The 14,610-nt window shown below is 46.2% G+C and overlaps 1 protein-coding gene across 2 annotated transcripts in view; it reads left to right on the top strand.

Annotated features, from left to right (window-relative positions):
- The window catches only part of ccdc39 (coiled-coil domain 39 molecular ruler complex subunit), a 191,868-nt gene that overhangs the window by 134,297 nt on the left and 42,961 nt on the right, over positions 1 to 14,610 (top strand). For both annotated transcript variants that reach the window (XM_070882270.1, XM_070882271.1), the window contains exon 16: positions 3,749 to 3,855. In XM_070882270.1, coding sequence (XP_070738371.1) covers positions 3,749 to 3,855 — 107 coding nt within the window. The remainder of the gene's footprint in view (positions 1 to 3,748; positions 3,856 to 14,610) is intronic.

The following is a 14,610-nucleotide window of genomic DNA, read 5'->3' as shown; positions in this document are numbered from 1 at the left end:
ACTCCTCAAACCCCTCAAATTTAGGTTCCCACACCGATGTGGTGCCCCCACTCGGTGGGACTGATGGCATCTCCCGCTCAGTGGACACATTGTCGTCCCCTCCCTCATCATCTCCCCGTCACCCGATGTTGATGGTTCAGGGACAGGCTGCTGCACCTCTGGCTGGTCATCTGTAAGCACAAAGCAACAGGCATGTGGTTAGCAGCAGGGGAGGGGGCAGGGAGATAAGAGAAAGGGGGTTGTCCACTTGATATCATGGGTCACGGAACTCCATAAATCGCAATTGCTATTCACATACCGTCACTAACCATAGGGGGCTCTGCCTCGCCGCTGGCCACCGTGCAAACTGAGGTGCCGATGACGGCTGACACTCGCTGCTCCACCTCAGTGAGGTCCTGAAGATCAGACTCTCCACCTCCGGTCTGCTGCTGCTCCTGGCGATCATGAGCCAATTCCACCTACAATAAGAACAAGAAAAAGGTGTGAGTGAGTGTGCAGCTCATCGTGTGGCACGTGTCTTCTATAGTAGAGTAGCTGCTATTATCTGGAAGTGTAAAGATGTGCATTATAATATGCGTGGCTGCGCACAGAGCATGTGGGAAGGCTGGGAGGAGGTGAGAGCCATCTAGGATTACGGCTCAGGGTGATGTTTGACAAACCATTATAGTCAAAGGGTAGTAAAATGAGGGGTGAAACTGATTAGGAGACAAGAAGGACTGCAATACCTGAATGCGTACAGCATGGCTGGTGAACCTAGCCTGCAACTTTCAGGTGGCTTCACCAACCCACACCATGGCCTGGAACACATAGAGAAAGGGCAACTTCATCAAAGACTTTACATTGTGTGAGACAGTGATCTTGCAACCATGGCAGGAGTGCATTAATGTAAATGGTACTCATCCTGACGACCCTCGTGAGGTCGTTAAACTTCTTGCGGCATTAGGTAGTAGTTTGAGGCACCATGTCTGTCGCAGAGACCTCCTGTGCTATCTCCCTCCAAATCCTCCAAAACACTCTTGGCACGGGCCTCCTTCCTCCAGGAAGATGCAAGACAGGCCACCTCCTCTCTATAGCCTGTGTCAGTGCATCAGCAGTCATGGCTGAGAAGCATCGTACTCTTTGGCGTCCTTCCTGCTGCGCTCAAAGTGTACAGATGGAACTGCGCGTGTGCAAACTTATAGTGCCATGCCCTAAACATTCGGCTGGGCTCGGGAACTATAGTGGGCCTCGGCACATGCGCAAGTAAAGTTGCTTTTTTCCCGCAGCGGTTTTTGGTTGAGGTGGCCGAGCAAAGGTGTGTAACGCCTGATTTAGCGCCTCGATCATTGTAGCTGAGTTTCGTGCATATTTCCCAGATGGAGGCGCAAACTTTTATCGGGCGCTATACTTACCGCCCCGCCATGATTAACGCTGCAAAATGGCCAGAACCAAAAATACAGCTCCATGAATTTGTAAGACTCTCCCCAAGTACATACATGTTTATATATAGAGTTAATCTGCACTTGCTGAACTACAATTGCTGGAACAGTCATTTAACTATGAAAAATAAATGACTTCCACAGTGGTACCCCCATACAAATTCTCCAAAACTTCCCATGCTCCCTGGGTACGAGGGTCAAAATCATGAGTCCGGTGTGCTTGCTACAGTTGCATCCTATTACGTCATCTTAAAAGGCACGAAAAATTGAATGAGTTCAAAGGCACCTGTATTTCAAGTAAGCGGATTTAAATGGTTCAGTAAAATAGAATTGAATGTAGTTATGATATTGTCTAACAACTGAAAGGAGGCATGAACTCCGCAATATACAGGACAGGAAATATTATTACTTAAACTTTGCGTGGAAGTTTTCCAAGCAACCATTATATTATATATGATTTTTAAAAGGCCAAATGATTGGAGGAATTTGTTCTCAACAGCCATGCTCAGTTATTCCATTGTTTATTTCTCAATCCTTAAATCTCATTGGTTAAGATACACAGTTGGTTTCGCCATTCACCAAAGTCGCAAATGGCATGTTGTCCTTGCTGTACCATTATAAGTTAGTGCGCAAAAAATATTGAATTGAAGGGTGCAGGAAAGTCTTAACTAACAGCGTACACCAGGATATGCCCTGCTCCAGCAAGTTCCTGCCCCTTATATTGGCCCCAAGTTTCCACATGATTTGCTCCTGATTTTTAGGAGCAACTGGTGTAGAACGGAGTATCTTAGAAATCGGAATTCTCCACATTTAGTTTTCTGCAGTTCTAGTCAGGTAGAACAGTTTCACTTTGGAACTGAATTTTTTTTTCAAAAGGGGGCGTGTCCGGCCACTGACGCCTGATTTGAAAGTTTCCACAGTGAAAACGTACTCCAAACTAACTTAGAATGGAGCAAGTGAAGATTTTTGTACGCTTGAAAAAACCTTGTCTACACTTTAAAAAATCAGGCGCAGGTTACAAATTAGGTGTCGGGAACGAGGTGGGGGGGGAGGTGGGGGGAAGGGAAGTCATTAAATTCTACAATCAATCCTTAGTTATACTTATACAAATATTATACAAATAAATCCAACTTGAATAAAAATTTATAAGCAAAGAAAAGATTAAATAAACCATCTTCCTACCTCTGTGAAAGTGCTTCAGGCAGTCCTTTCAGGCAGCGGTGTGGCGTCGGTCTCGGGGGCAGGCAGCAAGCAGCCTTGGTGCTGAGCTTCAGTGCTTGAGGCAGCGGTGTGGTGTCGGTCTCGGGGGCAGGGCAGGCAGCAAGCAGCCTTGATGCTGAGCTTCAGTGCTTGAGGCAGCGGTGTGGCGTTGGTCTCGACGGCAGGGGCAGGCAGCAAGCAGCCATGGTGCTTGAGGCAGGCCTTCATTCCCCGCGAAGATGCAGCACCCGGACGGACTTGAGGCCATTCGGCCATGGGATTGCAGCGGCGTCAGTGGCTGGTCGGGAGCAGCAGCAGCAGCCTTCGAGCTGTGAGGGGGACTGACTAAGGCCATTTGGACAGGGAGAGGCAGCCACATCGACATCTTTATATTTAAATTTGCAGAATGGGTGCACCACATATTATGCAATGGTTTGCTTCCTCATGCAAGAAATTCTTTGTTCTTGGTGGAAGTTGATCCATTGCAAAGTTGAATTGGCACTTTTATTTCTTCAAACACACAGTCCTTAATTTGCAGGCACCGGTTCTGCAAGTTTAGCAGTGAAAAGCTGAACTCACTGATTTCAGCAGGTGATTTATTCAGCAGTGCTGCTAAAAGCACTCCCTCACACACAGAAATATCAAGAAAATTAAAATGCAAGCCTTTGCAGGGGTCCAAGAAACAAATCTTCACTTTTTCTGCAGCACTTTTAAAAATGGCCGAGTGCCAATGTTTACTTCAGACTGCGTGGGCGCGAACGTTCCAACGCGCACGCGCAGGGTTGCCGGCACCAAGAAGCCTCATTTAAATTGTACCCGCCCCCTCCTACTTACAAAATCGGCGCGAGTGGTAGGCTCCGCCCCCTGTGCGCCGCGCCAAGCAGACATCGAGCTCCAGAATACCTCGTTTTTTTTCAGGCACCGTTTTCGGCGCGAAAAACAGGCGCCCAGCTCTGAGGGGCGCCTTTTTCGCCGCGTGTGGAAACTTGGGGCCATTGTGTGCAAATTATTTTTTCTGCAATAAATTTGACTTGTCTCCCAAACATTTTTATTAAAAAAGAAAACATAAACTACTAAATTCAACATTTTCAAATAACTTAAGTATACAACTTTTTATATAACATTGATAGGTGAAGAGTACGAAGATAAATTAAAGCTGGAGGAACAAAAACGGTCCGTTAATGAAAAATACAGATATAAGCGCAGGCAGATACGGGAGCTTCAGGAAGACATTCAGGTAATGGTTTGAAATAGTGATGTTCCCAACAAAGTAGCTGACACATTGGAAAGCTGATTAAATTGTACTCTTACAGAAGTTTGCAGATAAATTCAGTTCTCATGACAGCTCTTGACAGGTAAATGGTTCCTTATTAAAACTCCAAAATGATTCCAAAATGTGAAACAACTTGCATTTTACTGTCAAACATGAAGCTGCTCATGCTCACGGTCTGTTCCACTGGATGATGTCATAGATTAATCAGGTAATTTAAAAAATGACACATTCTACAGAGGGCAGAATTATTATTTACATGAATATTAAGGAAACATGTAAAATTTAAACATGGAATCAGTTACTTCAAGTATTGATTGTTGCAACTTAAAATTACTGAGTGCCCTGAAGGTCGTTCCAACATGCTGAATATTTCATATCTGATGGGGTTGTTAAATGAAAATTGTGCAAATGAGTAATTAGTATACAAATATCAATGTTTCAAAATTAACTCCGATATATCGGAGGAACATCAGCGAGGACTTTTAGTTTTTGTTTTTTTGTTTTTTTGTTTGGTACACCAGTTTATGATACTCATGTCCCTCTTAATATGGTGAGGAACATACAGGTTGATCAAGTTGAAGTTAGATTGTAGAAAGGTAATCTTGTCCATAGTCTTGTCTACAAATAGTACTAATCAGGTTCAACCAATTAAGAAATAAGAAAACTTGCAGTTCTTTAGTGCTTTTTGTCTCTTTAAGACATCACAAAACACTTTACAGCCAATTATTTACAGTTGAAGTGCAGTTACTGGTGTTGTATGAAAGCAATGAAAGTATGAGGGCCCAGAAGAACCGAAGGCCCAAGGGCAGCACGGGCCAGCCCACACTGCGACATGTGTGCGCGCTAGGTCCGTGCAGCAGAGCAGGTCTCCAGTCGTCTTAGTTAATCCATGCCACTGGACCAAGGCCTAGCTCTGTCAAGCCCGTGTAGTGGCTGGTGTGCAACAGCCACCACACGTTAAAAAAATCCACGCACAGGCATATTCCACCTCCTCAATTAGAGTTCAGGACTGGAACATCGGGTCCTTCATCGAAACATCTGTGAGCTCGTGGAAGCAAGTTATCCTCGTTCGCGAGACCGCCTATGACTGGATGAAAGCAATGTCCCAGAAACAATAATAAGATGATAATCCAGTTAGTCTGTTTTGGTGGTATTGGTTGTGGGATAAATATTGGCCAGGACTTCCCTGCTTTTCTTTGTACTGTGACACAGCATCTAGTACATCCACTAAGAGGATAAATGGGGCATCCATAACAATGCATTACTTTTTGGGAACTGCATTGAAGTGTTGACCTAGATTATGTGCCAAATTTTGGAGTGGAGCTGTTACCAAAGCTCATCATATCAGTGACAGGCAGTGATTATCCAGCACAATTTGTTTCATTATCAGTTCATCCATAGGAGGACTTTCCAGTGTACTATTAAGAAACAATGAAAGAGCTTTTATATATATATAGCACCGTTCACAATCTCAGGATGTTCCAAAGTGTTTCATAGCCAATAAAGTACTTGTTCATTGCAATCACTGTTATAATATGGGAAAACACGGTAGCCAATTTGCGTACAGCAAGGTCCTACAAATAAACTTTGGAAGAAACTTCTTAAAACATCCCTTGGAACCCCAGCGGACAGCCGACCTTCCTAATGCCTGCCCCCCAACCAAGCCTCGGGCCACCTACAATCAATGGCGCTACTCGGCGCCGAGCTTACAGCCAACACCGCGCCATAGGCAATTAGGCTTATACAGCAGTGCCCGGTCTCCAGTCATCTTGGACCCCCTTGCCACTGGACCAAGACCTTGCGCAGCTAAGCCCGTGTGGTTGCCGGTGTGCAACGGCCACCCCACGTTAAAAGAACTCACACACAGGCATCTTCTACTTTGTTAATATGAAGTTTAGGACCTGGAATGACAGGACCCCCATGGACAGCAACAGGCCGGAAGGCCGCACTGCCATAGTTGTCCGGGAACTTAGCCGTTTTGAAATCGACATCGCCGCCATAAGCGAGACCTGGCAGCAGGGGAAGGCCAGCTCAAGGAACAAGGTGGAGGTTACACCTTTTTCTGGAAAGGAAAACCAGAGGAAGAACGCCACCTTCGTGGAGTCGGCTTCGCCGTCAAAAATTAGCTGGTCGACCGCCTCAAAGACTCCCCCTGCGGGGTTAACGAACGCCTCATGACTCTTCGTCTTACCCTATCCCAGAACGAATGCGCCACAGTCATCAGTGCGTACGTCCCAACAATTCAACAGATGACGCTAAAGCAGAGGGGACAGCAGAAGCAGTTCCGCAAAAAAGTCAATGCTGGGGCACTTAAAATTCGAGCTAATAAAGCCTTATATAACCAGCGCCTCACAGCTAATCTTGCATGCCTTGATCACCCTAAGATGCTGAAGGCCCACAGCGCTTGGTCTGCCCGCCAGGCCTCTATAACAGTGCCTGTAAAGAGGCACTTGGTCACTCAACCAGAAAACACCAGGACTGGTTTGATGAAAATGATCAGGAGATCCAAGAACTAATACATCGCAAACGCAGAGCGTTTCTGAACCTCAAGCAACAACCCAACTCGAGAGCAGCAAAGCAACGTTACAGATGGCTCAAGGCTGAGGTCCAACAAAAAAACCAGGACCTAAAGAACAGGTGGGGGATGGAGAAAGCACAGGAGATACAACAACTGGCCGACAGCCACGATAATCGAGGATTCTTCATTGCAGTCAAGGCCACTGATGGGCCAAACATCCAAGGCCCCACCCCACTGCTGGCCAAGAACGGGGAAACATAGAAACATAGAAAAGTAGGTGCAGGAGTAGGCCATTCGGACCTTCGAGCCTGCACCACCATTCAATAAGATCATGGCTGATCATTCCCTCAGTACCCCTTTCCTGTTTTCTCTCCATACCCCTTAATCCCCTCAGTCGTAAGGGCCATATCTAACTCCCTCTTGAATATATCCAATGAACTGGCATCAACAACTCTTTGGGGCAGGGAATTCCACAGGTTATCAACTCTCTGAGTGAAGAAGTTTCTCCTCATCTCAGTCCTAAATGGCCTACCCCTTATCCTAAGACTGTGCCCCTGGTTCTGGACTTCCCCAACATCGGGAACATTCTTCCTGCGTCGAACCTGTCCAGTCCCGTCAGAATCTTATATGTTTCTATGAAATCCCCTCTCATCCTTCTAAACTCCAGTATATAAAGGCCCAGTTGATCCAGTCTCTCCTCATATGTCAGTCCAGCCATCCCGGGAATCAGTCTGGTGAACCTTCGCTGCACTCCCTCAATAGCAAGAACGTCCTTCCTCAGATTAGGAGACCAAAACTGAACACAATATTCCAAGTGGGGCCTCACTAAGGCCCTGTACAACTGCAGTAAGACTTCCCTGCTCCGAGACTCAAATCCCCTAGCTATGAAGGCCAACATACCACTTGCCTTCTTCACTGCCTGCTGTACCCGCTTGCCAACTTCCAATGACTGATCAACCATGACACGCAGGTCTCGTTGCACCTCCCATTTTCCTAATCTGCCGCCATTCAGATAATATTCTGCCTTCGTGTTTTTGCCCCAAAAGTGGATAACCTCACATTTATCCACATTATACTGCATCTACCATGCATTTGCCCACTCACCTAACCTGTCCAAGTCACCCTGCAGCCGCTTAGCGTACTCCTCACAGCTCACATCACCACCCAGTTTAGTGTCATCTGCAAACTTGGAGATATTACACTCAATTCCTTCATCTAAATCATTAATGTATATTGTAAAGAGCTGGGGTCCCAGCACTGAGCCCTGCGGCACTCCACTAATCACTGTCTGTCATTCTGAAAAGGACCCGTTTATCCCGACTCTCTGCTTCCTGTCTGCCAACCAGTTCTCTATCCACATCAGTACATTACCCCCAATACCATATGCTTTGATTTTGCACAGCAATCTCTTGTGTGGGACCTTGTCAAAAGCCTTTTGAAAGTCCAAATTGACCATATCCGCTGGTTCTCTCTTGTCCACTCCATAGTTACATCCTCAAAAAATTCTAGAAGATTTGTCAAGCATGATCTGCCTTTCATAAATTCATGCTGACTTGGACCGATCCTGTCACTGCTTTCCAAATGCGCTGCTATTTCATCCTTAATAATTGATTCCAACATTTTCCTCACTACTGATGTCAGGCTAACCGGTCTATAATTACCCATTTTCCCTCCCACTCCCTTTTTAAAAAGTAGTGTTACATTAACTACCCTCCAGTCCATCGGAATTGATCCAGATGCGATAGACTGTAGGAAAATGATCACCAATGCATCCACTATTTCTAGGGCCACTTCCTTAAGTACTCTGGGATGCAAACTATCAGGCCCCAGGGATTTATTGGCCTTCAATCCTGTCAATTTCCCTAACACATTTTCCCGCCTAATAAGGATATCCTTCAGTAACTCCTTCTCACAAGACCCTCGGTCCCCTAGTACTTCGAAAGGTTATTTGTGTCTTCCTTCGTGAAGACAGAAGCAAAGTATTTGTTCAATTGGTCTGCCATTTCTTTGTTCCCCATTATAAATTCACCTGAATCCGACTGCAAGGGACCTACGTTTGTCTTCAATCTTTTTCTCTTCACGTATCTATAGAAGCTTTTGCAGTCAATTTTTATGTTCCCGGCATGCTTCCTCTCGTACTCTATTTTCCCCCTCTTAATTAAACCCTTTATCCTCCTCTGTTGAATTCTAAATTTCACCCAGTTCTCAGGTTTGCTGTTTTTTCTGACCAATTTATATGCCTCTTCCTTGGATTTAACACTATCCTTAATTTACCTTGTTAGTCACGGTTGAGCCATCTTCCCTGTTTTATTTTTACTCCAGACAGGGATGCACAATTGTTGAAGTTCATCCATGTGATCTTTAAATGTTTGCCATTGCCTATTCACCGTCAACCCTTTAAGTATCATTTGCCAGTCTATTCGAGCCAATTGACACCTCATACCATCGAAGTTACCTTTCCTTAAGTTCAGGACCCTAGTTTCTGAATTAACTGTGTCAGTCTCCATCTTAATAAAGAATTCTACCATATTATGGTCACTCTTCCCCAAGGAGCCTCAGACAACAAGATTGCTAATTAGTCCTTTCTCATTAGAGATCAACCAGTCTAGGATGGCTGGGTCTCTGGTTAGTTCCTCGACATATTGGTCTAGAAAACCATCCCTAATACACTCCAGGAAATCCTCCTCCACCACATTGCTACCAGTTAGGTTAGCCCAATCAATATGTAGATTAAAGTCGCCCATGATTACTGCTGTACCTTTATTGCACACATCCCTTATTTCTTGTTTGATGCTGTCCCCAACCTCACTACTACTATTTGGTGGCCACAACTTCCACTAGTGTTTTCTGCCCTTTGGTATTCCGTTGCTCCACCCATACCAGTTCCACATCATCCAAACTAATGTCCTTCCGTACTATTGCATTAATTTCCTCTTTAACCAGCAATGCCACCCCGCCTCCTTTTCCTTTCTGTCTATCCTTCCTAAATGTTGACTACCCTGGGATGTTGAATTCCCAGCCTTGGTCACCCTGGAGCCATGTCTCCATGATGCCAATTACATCATAACTGTTAACTGCTATCTGCGCAGTTAATTCGTCCATCTTATTCCGAATACTCCTCGCATTGAGGCACAGAGTCTTCAGGCTTGTCTTTTTAACACACTTTGACCCTTTAGAATTTTGCTGTAATGTGGCCCTTTTTGCTTTTTGCCTTAGGTTTCTCTGCCCTCCACTTTTTCTTTTCTTCGTTCTATCATTTGCTTCTGTCCCCATTCTACTTCCCTCTGTCTCCCTGCATAGGTTCCCATCCTCCTGCCATATTAGTTTAACTCCTCCCCAACAGCACCAGCAAAAACTCCCCCTTGGACATTGGTTCCGGTCCTGCGCAGGTGCAGACTGTCCGGTTTCTACTGGTTCCAACTCCCCCAGAACCGGTTCCAATGTCCCAGGAATTTAAATCCCTCCCTACTGCACCACTCCTCAAGCCATGTATTCATATGAGCTATCCTGAGATTCCTACTCTGACTAGCACATGGCACTGGTAGCAATCCTGAGATCACTACTTTTGAGGTCCTATTTTTTAATTTACCTCCTAGCTCCCTAAATTAGTCTCGTAGGACCTCATCCCCTTTTTTACCAAAATCGTTGGCACCTATATGCTCCATGACAACCCTCCCTTTTCAAAATGTCCTGCACTCGCTCCGAGACATCCTTGACCCTTGCACCAGGGAGGCAACATACCATCCTGGAGTCTTGATTGCGGCCGCAGAAACGTCGATATCTATTCCCCTTCCAATTGAATCCCCTACCACTAAAGCTCTCCCACTCTTTTTCCTGCCCTCCTGTGCAGCAGAGCCACCCATGGTGCCATGAACTTGGCTCATGCTGCTCTCCCCTGATGAGTCATACCCCCCAACAGTACCCAAAGCGGTGTATTTGTTTTGCAGGGGGATGACCGCAGGGGACCCCTGCACTACCTTCCTTGCACTGCTCTTCCTATTGGTCACCCATTCCCTATCTGGCTGTGTACACTTTACCTGCGGTAAGACCAACTCACTAAATGTGCTATTCACGTCATCCTCAGCATCATGGATGCTCCAGAGTGAATCCACCTGCAGCTCCAGTGCCGCAGTGCGGTCTGTCAGGAGTTGCAGGCAGATGCACTTCCTGCACACGTAGTCGTCAGGGACACCGGAAGCGTCCCTGACTTCCCACATATTACATAACACTCATCAAGGACACCCAAGGCTGTCAGGGCCCACTGGAAGGAGCACTTCGAAGATCTCCTCAGTCGAGACTCTGCTTTGGACTCGAGTGTTCTCGACTCCATCCCACAGCTTGTGACCCACCACCACCTCAGTGAAACCCCAACGATGCACGAGGTAGGCAAAACCATAAAACAGCTCAAGAATAACAAGGCTACAGGTGCGGATGGAATCCCTGATAAGGTGCCAAAGTATGGAGGAGAGGCGCTGTTGGCGCAGGTACATGACCTCAGCTCTCTCGTCTGGAGGGAGGAGAGCATGCCGGGAGATCTCAGAGATGCAGTGATTATGACCATCTTTAAAAAGGGGGACAAGTCCGACTTGTGCGTCGGAGAGGCGGGAGTCGGCGCGGCAGCAGCTTGTAAAGGGCCCAACAGTTCGGGGACCATCGAGGTGCGTTGGAGAGGCGGGAGTCGGAGCGGCAGCGGCCTATAAAAGGCCCAGCAGTTCGGGGACCAGCAAGATGCGTCGGAGAGGCGGGAGTCGGAGCGGCAGCGGCCTATAAAAGGCCCAGCAGTTCGGGGACCAGCGAGGTGCGTCGGAGAGGCCTACCAGGGTGGCTGCAGCAGGGAGGCAAAAAAGAAGTAGAAAAAAATTGAAAGGTGACGTCACAGCCAAGGGGGTAAGTGATTGGTAAGTAGTTTTTCTTTTTCTTTTCTTTATCAGTAAGTAACCTTTAGCATTATTGTTGCCAAATTAAGTTTATCTAAGGGTCAAGTCATGGCAAGAGAGCTCAGACACGTGTTATGCTCCTCCTGTACTATGTGGGAAGTCAGGGACACTTCCGTTGTCCCTGACGACTATGTGTGCGGGAAGTGCATCTTCCAAATAATCTTCTGCTTGCTCGACGATATTTTTGTCACCATACTGGCCTCTTCCCACCCAGATACTGTGCAGTGCCTCGGCTTTCCGACCGATGGCTTTGACCCAGGTGAGGCCGCCATTTGCAATGATATCCTCCACCAGGGACTGCTTGTCACCTGACAGACCGCATTGCGGCACTGGAGCTGCGGGCGGATTCACTCTGGAGCATCCACGATGCTGAGAACGACGCGAATAGCAAGTTTAGTGAGTTGGTCTTACCGCAGGAAAAGGGTACACAGCCAGATAGGAAATGGAAGACCAACAGGAAGAGCAGTGCAAGGAAGGTAGTGCAGGGGTCCCCTGCGGTCATCCTCCTGCAAAACAGATACACCGCTTTGGATACTGTTGAGGGGGATGACTCATCAGGGGAGAACAGCAGCAGCCAAGTCCATGGCACCATGGGTGGCTCTGCTGCACAGGAGGGCAAGAAAAAGAGTGGGAGAGCGATAGTGATAGGGGATTCAATTGTAATGGGAATAAATAGACGTTTCTGCGGCCGCAACCAAGACTCCAGGATGGTATGTTGCCTCCCTGGTGCAAGGGTCAAGGATGTCTCGGAGCGGGTGCAGGACATTCTGAAAAGGGAGGGTGAACAGCCAGTTGCCGTGGTACATATAGGTACCAATGATATAAGTAAAAAAATGGGATGAGGTCCTACTAGATGAATTTCGGGAGCTAGGAGTTAAATTAAAAAGTAGGACCTCAAAAGTAGTAATCTCAGGATTGCTACCAGTGCCATGTGCCTGTCAGAGTAGGAATCGCATGATAGCTCAGATGAATACGTGGCTTGAGCAGTGGTGCAGTAGGGAGGGATTCAAATTCTTGGAGCATTGGAACCGGTTCTGGGGGAGTTGGGACCAGTACAAACTGGACGGTCTGCACCTGGGCAGTACCAGAACCAATGTCCAAGGGGGAGTGTTTGCTAGTGCTGTTTCTGAGGAGTTAAACTAATATGGCAGGGGGATGGGAACCTATGCAGGGAGACAGAGGCAAAAGATAGAAAGGAGAATAGTAAAAGTGGAGGGCAGAGAAACCCAAGGCAATAAACAAAAAGGGCCACATTACAGCAAAATTCTAAAAGGGACAAAGTGTGTTAAAAAGACAAGCCTGAAGGCTCTGTGCCTCAATGTGAGGAGTATTCGGAATAAGGTGGACGAATTAACTTCGCAGATAGCAGTTAACGGATACGATGTGATTGGCATCACGGAGACATGGCTCCAGGGTGACCAAGGCTGGGAACTCAACATCCAAGGGTATTCAGCATTTAGGAAGGATAGATAGAAAGGAAAAGGAGGCAGGGTGGTGTTGCTGGTTAAAGAGGAAATTAATGCAATTGTAAGGAAGGACATTAGCTTGGATGATGTGGAATCGGTATGGGTGGAGCTACAGAATACCAAAGGGCAGAAAACGCTAATGGGAGTTGTGTACACGCCACCAAATAGTAGTAGTGAGGTTGGGGACAGCATCAAACAAGAAATAAGGGATGTGTGCAATAAAGGTACAGCAATACTCATGGGCGACTTTAATCTACATATTGATTGGGCTAACAATGCGGTGAAGGAGGATTTCCTGGAGTGTATTAGGGATGGTTTTCTGGACCAAATTGTTGAGGAACCAACCAGAGAGCTGGCCATCCGAGACTGGGTGATGTGTAATGAGAAGGGACTAATAAGCAATCTTGTTGCGCGAGGCCCCTTGGGGAAGAGTGACCATAATATGGTAGAATTCTTTATTAAGATGGAGAGTAACGAAGTTAATTCAGAAACTAGGGTCCTGAACTTAAGGAAAGGTAACTTTGATAGTACAAGGCGCGAATTGGCTAGATGAGACTGGCAAATGATACTTATAGGGTTGACGGAGGATAGACAATGGCAAACCTTTAAAGATCATATGGACGAACTTCAACAATTGTACATCCCTGTCTGGAGTAAAAATAAAACAGGGAAGGTGCTCAACCGTGGCTAATAAGGGAAATTAAGGATAGTGTTAAATCCAAGGAAGAGACATACAAATTAGCCAGAAAAAGCAGCAAACCAGAGGACTGGGAGAAATTTAAAATTCAGCAGAGGAGGACAAAGGGTTTAATTAAGAGGGGGGAAATAGAGTACGAGAGGAAGCTTGCCGGAAACGTAAAAACTGACTGCAAAAGCTTCTATAGATATATGAAGAGAAAAAGATTAATGAAGACAAACATAGGTTCCTTGCAGTCGGATTCGGGTGAATTTATAATGGGGAACAAAGAATTTACAGACCAATTGAACAAGTACTTTGGTTTTGTCTTCACAAAGGAAGACACAAATAACCTTCCGGATGTACTAGGGGACCGAGGGTCCAGTGAGAAGGAGGAACTGAAGGCTATCCTTATTAGGCGGGAAATTGTGTTAGGGAAATTGACGGGATTGAAGGTTGATGAATCCCCAGGGCCTGATAGTCTACATCCCAGAGTACTTAAGGAAGTGGCCCTAGAAATATCGATGCATTGGTGATCATTTTCCAACAGTCTATCAACTCTGGATCAGTTCCTATGGACTGGAGGGTTGCTAATGTAACACTACTTTTTAAAAAGGAGGGAGGGAGAAAACGGGTCATTATAGACCGGTAGGCCTGACATCGGTAGTGGGGAAAATGTTGGAATCAATCATTAAGGATGAAATAGCAGCGCATTTGGAAAGCAGTGATAGGATTGGTCCAAGCCAGCATGGATTTATGAAAGGGAAATCATGCTTGACAAATCTTCTAGAATTTTTTAGGATGTAACTAGTAGAGTGGACAAGAGAGAACCAGTGGATGTGGTGTATTTGGACTTTCAAAAGGCTTTTGACAAGGTCCCACACAAGAGATTGGTGTGCAAAATCAAAGCACGTGGTATTGGGAGTGACGTGGATAGAGAACTGGTTGGCAGACAGGAAGCAGAGAGTCTGGATAAACGGGTCCTTTTCAGAATGGCAGGCAGTGACTAGTGGAGTGCCGCAGGACTCAGTGCTGGGACCCCAGCTCTTTACAATGTATATTAATGATTTAGATGGAATTGAGTGTAAAATCTCCAAGTTTGCAGATGACACTAAACTGGGT

Source organism: Pristiophorus japonicus, chromosome 6 (assembly GCF_044704955.1).
Source record: "Pristiophorus japonicus isolate sPriJap1 chromosome 6, sPriJap1.hap1, whole genome shotgun sequence".
Classification (NCBI taxonomy): Eukaryota; Metazoa; Chordata; class Chondrichthyes; family Pristiophoridae; genus Pristiophorus; species Pristiophorus japonicus.
Note: the sequence above shows the minus strand (reverse complement) of the source record. Positions and strands in the feature narration are given on the sequence as shown.